Source organism: Drosophila willistoni, assembly GCF_018902025.1.
Source record: "Drosophila willistoni isolate 14030-0811.24 chromosome 2L unlocalized genomic scaffold, UCI_dwil_1.1 Seg168, whole genome shotgun sequence".
In the NCBI taxonomy this organism is placed as follows: Eukaryota; Metazoa; Arthropoda; class Insecta; order Diptera; family Drosophilidae; genus Drosophila; species Drosophila willistoni.
The window spans coordinates 9535735-9548550 of NW_025814047.1; the positions used below are offsets into that span (position 1 = coordinate 9535735).

At 38.3% G+C, this 12816-nt stretch overlaps 2 protein-coding genes and 1 long non-coding RNA gene across 3 annotated transcripts; all 3 read left to right on the forward strand.

Annotated features, from left to right (window-relative positions):
* The first annotated feature begins 228 nt into the window (after window positions 1-228).
* On the forward strand, window positions 229-1164 carry LOC6652360. The gene is made up of 2 exons (XM_002074617.2): window positions 229-885; window positions 969-1164. Exons 1-2 carry the CDS (start codon window positions 247-249, stop codon window positions 1065-1067), a joined length of 738 nt encoding a protein of 245 aa, XP_002074653.1. The 5' UTR covers window positions 229-246; the 3' UTR covers window positions 1068-1164.
* A 6084-nt stretch (window positions 1165-7248) lies between these two features.
* On the forward strand, window positions 7249-7705 carry LOC124459984. Its single transcript, XR_006953950.1, has 2 exons — window positions 7249-7407; window positions 7529-7705. It is a non-coding gene; the product is annotated as an uncharacterized LOC124459984 (long non-coding RNA).
* A 1902-nt stretch (window positions 7706-9607) lies between these two features.
* Window positions 9608-10678, forward strand: LOC6652359 (CTD nuclear envelope phosphatase 1). The gene is made up of 2 exons (XM_002074616.3): window positions 9608-9678; window positions 9747-10678. Exon 2 carries the CDS (start codon window positions 9752-9754, stop codon window positions 10577-10579), a length of 828 nt encoding a protein of 275 aa, XP_002074652.3. The 5' UTR covers window positions 9608-9678; window positions 9747-9751; the 3' UTR covers window positions 10580-10678.
* The last annotated feature ends 2138 nt before the right edge of the window (window positions 10679-12816 follow it).

The window sequence follows — 12816 nt, forward strand, 5'->3', positions numbered from 1 at the left end:
CTATGGGTCGCGGATTTGGAACATTTGCCACATCTTCTGATAAGAGCCAGCTTGTAACAAGCGAGACAAGTGCACAACGCCGAGGAAAACTAGTCGGCGCAGTGACTTACACTAATTGGTTATTGATAAGCCAAGTGGCTAAAAAGGGAATTCATGTAATTGGATGGGCCAACACATGGTTAAGGTATAAAAGCGGGTGGCGAGCCGTCAGTTGGGCAAGACATTCGAACGAAAGCGATATTTAGAATGTTCCAATTGAGGGGATTGCTGTTCCAGTGCTGCCTGGCACTGGGCATGTTGGTGCTATGCCATCAGTCTTGGGCGGACCAACGGGTTGAAAAAGAGCCAACGACCACTTGTAAGCCAACTACCACTACTACTTGCAAGCCAGGTGCTACTACTGCTGACCCAGGAAAGGGTGGCGGTAAGGATTTATGTGAAGATTTCCAAAATCTTCGAGCAACCATCGATAGGGCTACGTTGGTTACCATCATCCAAACGCACTATGAGTGCGATTCGAAATTCCGTCGGGCCATGAGCTATTATAATACAACACGTTTCCACGAGGTGGCCCAGATGTTGCAGCAGAGTACGGCCTACAGATCACTGTTACAGGAGCTGCAAGATGACGGCGTGGACACTTCGGATCTCGAGAACATTGTTGATATAATTGCCTGCATTATTTTGCCCGTGGCCAAGGCTGACAATGATTGCGATTGTAGGGCGGTGAGGGGACACAGCTTCATGTCGGACATACTGCTTGCCATGCCCAAGCAGAAGGTTCATGACTATCTGTCTCTGGCCAGATCCGAAAAGTCCAACTTTGCCCTCTTAGCCAATACCCTTACATCGCCAGAATTCCAAGAGCGTCTTCGGGCCAACATGGTAAGCTGCAATATATCAAGATCCCCTCAAAGTCCATCACTTTAATCTCTCATTTTGTCATTTCTGACCCCTTTTAACCTTAGGTCAAGCGGGATATGGTCCGACCTCTGCGAATCCTGCGTCGCAATGGCTGGGATATACCAGAACTTTTACGTGGCGTCCTCACCATACTCTCCTGGTGAACCAGTTCAACACTTCGCCAGTATCCAAACATATCCAACCCACTATGTAAACCAAAAAAAAATATATATATCAAGCGAAATGCTTGGCCACCGTGTATCCGTATCTGTTTTCGGGATGGGAACCCCCCCGGGTCGCTTTATTGCCCATTGCCTGGCCAGATGGTTGGGGAAAATCTGTGCCAAAAATTTCGTGAATATTCATCGCAGTCACCTGTCCCGCTTGCTGTGACAGTGAAGGCAACGAAAGAGCGTAGGGTCTTTCGCTTGATTGCCAGGTGCATTTTTTCATGCATTTATTTTGCCAGTTACCTGCGACGGAAATGGCTGAAATGCTCTGAAAATTCCCCTTTAAACGCATAAGGACAAAATAACATAACATGGAAAATTTTGATCATATTCCACTATCCACTTTTCAATGTTTTCCAAATCTGAACTACATTTGGCTATGGCATTCAATATGAAATTGTCTCCCATTTGGCACTTAAAGCCAAAAAAACAAAATTTGGCATGGCTCCCAATTGTCTGGCTGGGGCTTGGATTTCCCATAACTTCTATTCAAGAGTATGCCACTGGCTGCATGTGCGTGTGGGTGTGTGTGGATAGCCTCTGGCTGGATGCTTGGATGGCCACTTGGCGGCGCTTGACAAACAAATTAACACTCGTTACACTTTCATTGCCCGCGCTCAGTTTACAACCCGCTGCTCGCTGCTCGCTGCCAGCTGCCAGTTGTTGCTTTTGGCAGAACGGGAATACTTTATATTAGAGTGATCCTTGGCAACATGACTCGAAATAAAATGCGAAAATTGCTTAAGATTTTATCACACATTGGAGTATTGAATACTTTCTCAAGTAGAAAGTTGTATAAGAAAGAATGAACTTTGAAAAACGAAAGAAAATATCATTAAGAATATCAAATTACTAACTTGGCTTGCCTTACAGTATTAGGGCCACATTGGACTCGTTTGTACTTTTGTGAGTTGTTATGAGTTGTCAACCATATATTGTATTATAAGAAAGTATCTTTATTTTACTTGGTCCGACTGCATTTCCCCCTGCTAGAGCACTTGCCTTTAGACTACATAAGTATATGTTGATGGAAGGCGACAAAAAACTGAAAAATTGGCTCATTCTGTTTGTTGTAGAATAAGGTCCACCCTAATTCATACGGTATGCAATCTTCATGAACGCTCCTCGTGTGGTAATGGCACCTCTACTCATGTCAATTGATTTATACCCTCTACGTGACTTCATTTTGGTAAATGGTTGACTCTAGTTGGGGCGTGGCAACAGCACCTGTTGTCGTCAGTTGCCGCTTATTAAATTAACAAAGTAACAATCTCCCTTTGCCAGTCTCTCTCACTCTCTCTCTCTCTCTCTCTCTGTCTCCCCCTCTGTCTTCTCTGGTATTTCTCTTTCGATCTCGTGGTATATATTCAGAGTGTGCGTGAGCATACTCAAATCCAGGGGAAATCCAATGTTACCGTTACATGCATTATAACTGTACAAACAAATCGTTTGCCTATAAAATACGTGCGTTGCCAACAAAATGAAAACAGCCTAGTCGACTAGGCCATTTCCAATCTATCTCTCCTCCCGCCCTCTTTCTACATCTCTCCCTTTCTTCCTCCTTGCACTAAATTCGTGTGTCAATCAAGTTAAATGTTAATGAATTACTCGACAGCAGGACAAACAGACAGGAGCAACAACAACAACATCTATGTAGATGCTGACAAGTTGTTTTTGGTTCGTAAGCTTTCTTGGCTTTAACTGCTGTTACCGTGGTTAGGTCCATCTGACTCTTAAGAGTGATGCAAGTGGCATTCAATCTGGGTAGTTAAGACAGTTGATAATTCAATGCCTTAATCCAGTTAATACACTTAAAAAATATAAATTATTGTATATGTACATACAAGTCAATTAATTTCTTTTAAATTTTTTAAATGTCTCCAAAATGTTTCCGCCCACAGCATTGTAATTAAATTTGGCACACGAATATTTGACATCAATATCTATTGACCTGGCAAATTTCATAAAAATCAGACAATAGCCAAGTTAGGCGTAAGTGACCGTTGGCCAAATATATTTTATACATGATTAATTTTGAACTTTAAAATTTGGAAAGCTGTTTCACTTTCACTATACCAAAATCAGGACGACGACTTAGTACTTAATTCATCTGCAAATAAGTATTTTATCTTTGTGTTGGAATCAGGAACGACTTTCCACCAGAAACATAATATTTCTTTGGTTTTCTTTTCTCCTCTAAGAATCCAGTTTGCTAAGTATTAAGCGAAAGAATAGAAACTCTTTAACAAGTAGACATTTTTCTGTTGGAGGACAATCCAGACATAAAAGAATATTATATTATCTAAATATATTTTTGAAAGTAATCAAGTAATGTTATTATATTTAAATTCCAATAGGCGTGTGCGAATTGCGCTTAAATCTCAGGAATACCGTAAATGTCAGTAAAAAGTAGGATATGCCCGTGGTCTTTACTTTTGGTCTTTTGTGTTCTGTTTGGGGCTATTTGTTTTTGGCCAGAGCAAAAACCCCACCCCATACCCCTCAGCAGTTACATTCTGACAGCGCTGAAGAACGAAATAAATCGTTGCATACTTACGTGCGCAAACAATTTTTGCCGTTTTATGTCCGATTTTAGGTTGTGGCCTGCGGAGGACTTTCTATATATCAGCGCCTCATTGAATTCATTATGTTGTCAGCATGTTGGTTGATAAAACTGGCGATGAAAACAAAATCAAGCGCAAAGCCAGATGTGTTCACATTAATTAATTATTTTCAACTGTTGCTATGCCAGTTTAAAGCCAATTTGCGGAGTTTCCTTTTCATGCTCAATGTTGATTCGATTGTTATACGTTTAATTGGTGCAATCAAAAATGATAGTAGAAAAAATAAAATATGATTTTATTAAACTAATTAGGTTCCCTTAGTGGATACATGACAAAATAATTGCATTTTCAATGAATTAATTAGCTCCAGTATAAAAAGAAGTCATTTTAAACCGATTTCAAAACTAAAATAGTTATAAAAAAATAAATGATTAACATCAGTTAGTAGCTTGTGACACACTAACAGATTCAAATAAGTGAATGTTGTGTATTCATCCCATAAAGAACTGTGTACAACTGTGAGTCAACTTTGCCCAAGTCTGAAAACAAAATAAACAAACATCCAGACAGAGCCATGGTACCCTGTATTTCAAATTGAAAGTAAATGTCATTGTGTTTTGTAAACTGGAATGTCTTGGGCTGTTAGATCACTAAACATTTTTGGTTTTGAATGACCTTATCTTCAATTCATACCAGTAGATAACTTTGGAATTTATTGTCTTGCATTGGTCAGCTCCTGACTAACAACTTAGTATAACACAGGAACTTCAACGACGATGTACCGAATGCGACCAATAGGGAAGCACGTTAGGACTTCACCTAACCCAAGAAGAACTGACCAATCCAGCCGTTCGAATGGTCACCTAGATCTCGGACACTATTAGAGCCGCCAAATTTGGTATGTAGACTTATATACTTAGTAGAGTGACTTGACTTTGTTTATAAACTTACAGAGTTTATATAGGGAATCTTAGGATCTAGCGGTGACAATTGTTATTAGAAGATCTTATTCTAGCGACACAAACACACCTTTTCGGGGGTTGAAAATTATTATTATTTGACATCCTGCTGTTCTGATCTTTTGGGTTAATTTAAAATTGCAACTGTTTTTCCTCAGCGTATGTGGCTGATTGTAATTCTAGTCATATGCTAGGTCAGTTGTTTGTCACAAAAGTGCAGTTGTGTTTTAGTTTCTTTGGTGCATCTGATTTGGTGAAGCGGCTTCAGATGAACACGATGTTAAATTATAAACATGGCAATGAAATTTGGCAAAGGTATTGATTTTGTATTGTGAGTATACACCTAGACCTCGCTTTGCGTTGGGGATACGCAAACTGAAACGACGCAAAGTGAATTAAGATTTTCTATAGGCAACCATGGAAAGATCAAAGATAGGTTCCCGGGCTATGAAAATTTCTAGAAAGAAAAATTGATCAAAGTAAACATTTAAAAAATTTATTGCATTCATTCATTAAAAAAAACTGCTTCCATTAAATCGAAATAACCTATTCAATTATCTTTATGAGTTTTAAGTGGCTTCGTTCACCAAAAATTCGTCCAGAGTTTGGTGAATAGCTTTTTTTTGTAAATTTAAATAAATTTCTTGGTATCAGTTGATGTTTGAAGCTACCGCCTGGGATACCTTAAACTTCTGTTCTCCATTGCTTGGACAATCAAGCCCATCGCTTTTAAAAATTTGTTTAGAGGTTAAACAGTGTTCTACGAACATTTCTACTAAGCCGTTTCCGAGTTTTGATAGCAAGACGCAATTGTAAACAGAAGTAGGTAAGCTAGATGTCACTGTTGAAAAACGTAAAACTGCCAAAAATTCAAAGGCAATGTTGGTAAAAGTTGATATTGGCGTTGCCACAATGGCTGATTAAGAAAAAAAAGTTAAACACTCGAACTCAAAACAACGCAACAACGAGAATTTAACGACGCACAGTGAAAATTAGTACTATTAAAGCAGCGACGCAACTTCGAAAAAACGGAAAACGAAACGACGCAAAGCGAGGTCTAGGTGTATTTGGTCATAGTATAACTTTAGTTTAAATCAAATGCAAACTAGTTTACGTTAACCCTTTGAAACTTGTTTCATTAAAAACCAAGTAAATCAAGCTTCCATTTACACTTGCCTTTAAGTTGCTATGAATAACTATTGAGATTATCGATTTTCGTTGAGCTGCCACATGCAGCCTTCTTAAGAGTATTCTCCAGATTTGTTTATATTTTTTACTCTGTCGAGTACAAAACTAAACAATTTACCACAGTTTGTCATTTGCCATGGTTACTGCAGCTATTTGTTGACTTGATTTGTTCGCCAAATTGCATTATTGTAACGAACTTGGAGACTTGAAGACGACCAGGAAAAGCAAAACTTTGGGGGCGGGTGGTGGTGGATTGCAATCTTGAAAGAGGGTTTCCCCTATGGCCTATGTATGGAAGCAGCCCATTTTCCAAGTTGAATTACCAGATACAAATTCCATTTCGACTAACCCTTAATTTTTCTCCTAGATTGCTACCAATATGTTCAATTTTCCTCTTACTCAATACTTTATTCGTTTTTTGTTTCTATTTTTGCAAATTGAATTTGTGTATGCATGTCCATTTTCAGTTTAAAAGCTGTATTTAATTTAAAATAGTATCTACATTTTCAGCTAAGAAATCATTCTTAAAAAAAAAGAAGGCATCCTAAAATATGTGTAATAATGTTAGGACGTGGGCAATGTGTTAAGGGTTCTTTATAGTGATTCATCATTCTACAATTAAGAATTGATTTCACGTTTACGTGAAATGAAATCAAGGGCTTATATGTTTCAAGAGATATTTTTAATCTTTCATCGAACCGATACATTGCCTATCTTATACATCTATGTACATATGTGCATTTATTTAAGCATTATATATCCCAAACAGTCTTAAATGCCTTGAGAAATTTAGGGCAATGGTGAGCACAGGTAAACGAGAAATAAAAGGATGTTGATCCTATTATATAGAAAGTTCTGATCATTGATCAGGGCTGCAAAATGCGTTCATATAGCCTGACGATTTACTACATTTAATTTGCAGTTGATTTTATTCGCTTGAACACACAAGTTTCCATATTGAAGACAATTCAAACATAAAGAAATTTGTACATCGCAAATTTCGTACTTACTTTAATTTTCTGTGTATAAAAAAATATCAAAGATGTTAACTTGGGCTATGCAGAGGTATGCACGATCCTATATAAATTGGTTCTAAAAGTCTTCATTCGATGCTCTCGATCTCTCGATCGATCCCTTGCAGTCTAAATTGATTTTGCAGGAATGCGTAACCGATCTGATTGATTCTTATACGAATGTATAACATTTAGAATTACCCCAATGACCAATTTGGTCATTAAATCCGATTAGCTAATCCGATTAAAACTTGTTTAAAAATTAAAAAATTGATTTTTTCTTACTAAAACTTTTCCATGAACATTATTTGGTTTAACTCAAGAACTTATACATATGTATATGGTAAAAAAAGGCTTTAAATGTCATGTTCCCTGAAAATAGATCCCAAATTAAATGCTTAATATTAAATCACAAAAAGTTATTTCGAGGCGAGTCGAATGTAATGTGATGTAAGAGCAGATTAGAGTTTGCCTGGAGGGTTGATGTTCCAATGAAGATAAAATATATAAAGTCAAATTTGGTAACGCTGTATGAACACAATTCCTTATGGTAAGCAACATAAAGTTGGTCAGTATTTAAACTGAATACCGTTGACATAAGTATCTAAACACATTCCCAATATTATTACTATTCTTAAAATTAGCTTCCACCCATTGCTAAACTCTTCTAGGCACAGGAAAAACTCCACCCACTGGGCAAAAAGTGGTTCGTTGAAGCTGGATCAGTAATGGGTCGCTGGACAGGACAGGCCAGGACTGACGTAATGATGAAGCTGATCATTGGTTGGAGATAAGCCTCAAGTACTGGCAGTTTATATGTACAGCACAATATATACATATTTATTTATGTTTATAGTTTTCCTTTTTCTTGTTCTATTTTTTGAACTGTGTCTTATGTGTTTGTTGATAAGACTTTGTCTCATACTTGAAAGATTTATGGCCTTGGCTATCAGTTTGCCATAAATAAATATGTTTCACCATTGTGGCAAGTATCGAGAAGAGAGATCTCCTTCAGGCGGCCACACAATTCGTTCCGAGTCGCTGCTCCTCCTGCGGACAGCTGGTGTAATTGATAAATAAAATATTGTTCGACAAGATTTAATTATTTTGCAATTGGAGAGGCCTTCTCTTTTAAGTGAAATTTGCGGTTTGCCAATAATACATACATAAATTAAATGCTATCACTGGTCGCAAATGGCCATTCAATCCCTCTGCCAGTTGGCGTACTCATGAACAATGCCCTGTGACCAAGTGTTGGTACTTAAATGAGGCAAAAGGTGTTAATTGAATAAATTAAAAATTAAACATAAAGTTCAACAAAAACGAAGCTTTAATGCATTTACATCAACTGTTCAAAAGTGTAATCTTTGTATGGATCTATTGGTTGTTACATACTTAAGTACAAGATGTATGTACATGTATTCCGTATAATATTTTCAAATTTAACTCCGACTTGTTATCAACTAATAGGGAAAGAGTGTCTACTTAGGGCAATCACTAACCACTGCTCCTTTTGTTGTACTGGACGCGGATTCGTTTTCCTTGCTTGAGATTGCCAACTTCAGAAAAAGGCAAATGGGATATCTTGAGATATTTGGCTAATTTACATCAGATGGCCAGGCTGTGGCTCCGGATATTCTGATGTTAGTTGTTCTTGCAACTTTCTGCGTTGCTCTATTCTTAGGTTTAAGCTTCAAAGCGAAGGGAAAAAAAATAAACGTCGCACAGTTGGGCCTCTGCTCGGATAGCGTTGCAAAAATACGTTTTTTCATGATCGCGTTTGGCAACAATGATATATGCAATCGATAGGAAATACTTCAGAGATTATGAATCCGAAAATTTTTTGAAATCGGTTGAGATTTATGGGTGCTAGAGGCGCCCAAAGTTGAGACATTTTTAGTGAAAAGGAAAAAATGCTAATTTTTAAAAAAAATCGCAACTTTAAAACTGAATATTGGGCGATTTCAACAATCGATCTTGGATTTTTCCCGAAATGTTGAGTTTATTAGATACTGATGTAAATATTGAAAATTATTTTGAAGAAAATCAGCCATCAATAGCAAATTTTCAAAGTTAACCTAAAAAAAAAATTAAAAAAAATTTTTTTTTTCTTTTTGTAATTATGTTAAAAAATCAAATTAAAACATTAAAAAATGTTACATAGTCGTCTAAAACAATGAAAAATTCCATTTGTGATTAAAAAAAACCGGGTTTCGATCCGTTTTTAAAGGAAAAACATGCTTGGAAATATTTTCTGACTTTGACCTTGAATATTTCAGCACCACGAACACCCAGCACTTTTGACAAACATTTATTTTGAAGCTTAAGGTATTCTTTATCATATGATTTTTAAATTTTTGAAATCGCTTTATTGGTTCAGACGCTATGATTTTTGCAATGCTAAATGCCAGAAGGCCCCACTGTGCGTCGCCGACTGGGATACACCTCGCACCAAGTCAAAAAACATTTTCAATTTTGAAGACCAAATGTATGTCTACACATAGCATGAGCACTTTAGCGCCGCCACCAGCCAACGGCTATCCTCGGAATATTTATACGCATACCTTGGCTATTTTCAGTCCGATCTTAATAAAAACTTACGCCAGGCTTTAATATAATTAAAATTCCTCAGAATTTCACACGTGTATGTATATCCTCAAAACCCTAAATAAATTTTGAATTAAAAACAACTGACGGCCAGAGGTAAACTGAAATCATATCGTTCGAGCTCGTCGAGCTGACATAGAAATCAAAAACATATCATTTTTGATTTATTATTCATTATGACTTTAAGCAGTCCAACACATTACAACAAAATAATGTAAGAGATTTTCAATTTTGCTTTAATATTCTTTGGGGGCTTTCAAATGCTTCTTGTTCGTTCAAAAGCAAAAATGACTAGAGAGCCGTCGGTCGCAGAGACTATTGCCGTGAAGTCACAAGAGAACAACTTATTGAAGCAAGATATTTTACTTGGGAATCGCTTCAAAATTATTGGTATTTCATTGGGCTGTATTATCGAGCTGGGCAGTTACATAAAACGATTTCTCGGCTATCTGATCTTCAAAATTAACGCGTTCTTTCAGCCCGATAGGTACTTTAGCTATGATGAAGTTCCCCTTTCGCCGGAAATGGAAGAGACATTGGCCAACATATGTCGCAAGACTCTTGTTTTAGACTTAGATGAGACATTGATACATTCATGCTACAACGATCCGGACACGAATGACAGTGTTGGTTGCAGTCAAGTTCCTGATCGGGCAGTTCCTGACTATATGATGACTGTCAATATCGAGGAGGCGAGTTCCATCACTTTTCAAGTATATAAGCGACCGCATGTCGATGAATTTTTGGATTTTGTGTCCAAATGGTACGATTTGGTTATATATACAGCCAGTCTAGAGGAATATGCCTCTGAGGTCGTGGACAGATTGGACGCAGGGCGTGGCATACTGCCTCGACGTTTCTACAGGCAGCACTGTCGTTCAAGTACGACCATCCTTTGCAAGGACTTAAATCTGGTGAATGAAGATTTGTGCAGCACCTTTATTATCGACAACTCTCCCAACGCCTATAGAGACTTTCCTGAGAATGCAATACCCATTAAGACCTACATCTACGATCCCAGTGACAAGGAACTTGCAAAACTACTTCCGTTTTTAGATGCGCTTCGATTTACCAAGGATGTCAGAACAATACTTGGTCGCCGCACACTAATTTAAGCTAAGCTATATTCAAATATACATATGTATATATAAATATTTACATACAAAATAGAAACATCTCTTCAATAAGAGTGACAGGACACCGGGTCCATCTAATGCTTTTTTTTTATCAGCCTGAAAGATAGAAGAACGTTTCATAATTAGGAGGCTTAAGTATGTATAAAGTTGCAATTAGAGCGAATGCTCTAGTTCTCATTGAGTAAAGAATGTAGTTAGCCTTTTGCAAGGGTATAAAAAAGATGGGGGAAAAAAGAAGATAACAGAAATATTGAAATTACATGAAGTTTAAGTTGGAGCCAAAATTTGGCCAGCATTTCTTTGGTTTGGTTATTTGGCTTTCTGCTTTATTCTCTCTTATCTAGTTCCGTTCTAACCACTTTCTACTGCACAAAAACTATTCCTGTTGCTGTCCCTACCTCCATTTTGAACAACCCCCCCATGCCCGTCCCTTGGTTTGCCCAATGGCCTCCAAAAGTGGCCATGCGGGCGTTGCTTTCTTAACCAGCGCAAATATTTTAACCTACAGCAGCCGAGAAAGTAAATAAATGTGCTCGAGATAAACTGGCGCTTTGTGTGCCGTTTCGGGATAATCTTTGTATTGCTCCGCACTCACTGTTCTGTCGACATTCTCGCCCTCATCGTCAGCACCACGCCAGCCCATCCGGCGACACGAGCTACTCTTAAAGCTGGTGGCAGCTCTTAAAGTCGGGTATTTTGCATTTTGTATGCAAAAGTTAAATAGAAAAAATGAAATGAAAACACTGCAGCATGCTTTCAGGCTACGGCTGCCAAATATGGCGCGTCGTCGTCCATGTACGTGACTTTAGCACACGGTCTTAACCGGAGACCCGCAGACCGACACCCAAGTCATGGACATTTCCCATTGTTGGTCATTAATTTGAAGGCAAAGTCTGTTTGGGGTTTAACTAGCGCGCGCCTTTCATCACACTCTCTCACACACACACACACATCCACACTCACACACGCCCACTGTAAACCAAATATTTTGTAGTGTTAATACAGGGTGGCCAAGGTAATAGATAAGCTGTGCATAACATTAAGTTCTTGTTAGACTCAATCGGTCAGTGCGGTTATCGAACAGGCCACAATAAAGTAAAGTGATGTCTATAATGGAATCTAAGCAACTACAGCGAAGCAACACCCTGTATATATAAGTGTACGTATATACATATGTATATGTATCTACCCACTTTGTCACACAACTCACGTACATGCCACGTATGCTAGCCAAAAAAGGATTGTCCACGCGTTTGGTCAACTTCAACGATGGCTGGCATCGGTTTGGTCTTTGGCCATCAGCTCGATTAGATGTTGTGGTTTGGGATGGTCGTCATCGTCATCATGCCGTCGTCGATGGCGTTCCACCCTTGCGGTCGTGTTTTTGTGGTTCCACACATTCCAGGGACGTGGACCGTCTGGCCGTCATGGTTTCGGGTTATAGAGTGATGAGCTGGAGACTCCTTCGTAGAGGGAGGCGGGGAGAGCTCTTGTGAGCGTTAAAAAATGTTTTAGCAGCGAGGTTTTTGCAGTTTTTGAGGTTAACAGCGTTCACGTGCTGGCAAAAGGTGCCGACAATGGTTGCTACACTGACTGAAAATGGCGTTGAGTGCTGCTACTCCTTCGTCCCATTCCGGATCCTTCTGTTGGCCAGCTGGTAAAGATTTATCTAGCTGCTGGGACGTGACGCCGAAAATCGTGTCAACTTGAATTATGACGAATGTTGTCTTTGTAAATCTCAACTGGCATTTGTCGACATGGACAGAAAAATAAGAGCAGTGAAACTAGCATAAATCTTAATTCAAGTTTTATTGTCTTATCTGTGGGCTTTAAGTAAATTGCAGCTGCTTAAATTTTATCCCCCATAGGTTTAAGCGAAACGTGGAGGAAAAAGGCTTAATAGACTAGTAGGAACTCCCGAATTCCCATTCGAACATTAAGAACCATTTTTATATCACTCAAAATCCGGGTATATCGACTTTTAGGGCAGGCGTAATTTTAAAACATGAAATACACAATATTTAAAATTTCCCATTAGGTCAGTTCGCGTTTTTTGATTTTAAGCATCAAAGTCTGAATGCACCAGCCTAAAATTATGCTATACGTATTTTAATTTATCCCAAAGTATTTATTTCGGAATACTCATGGTATTTTCTCCACATATGTATAGCATAGTTTTGGGTAGGCGTTTAGCTACTTCTGTGACACACCGAAAT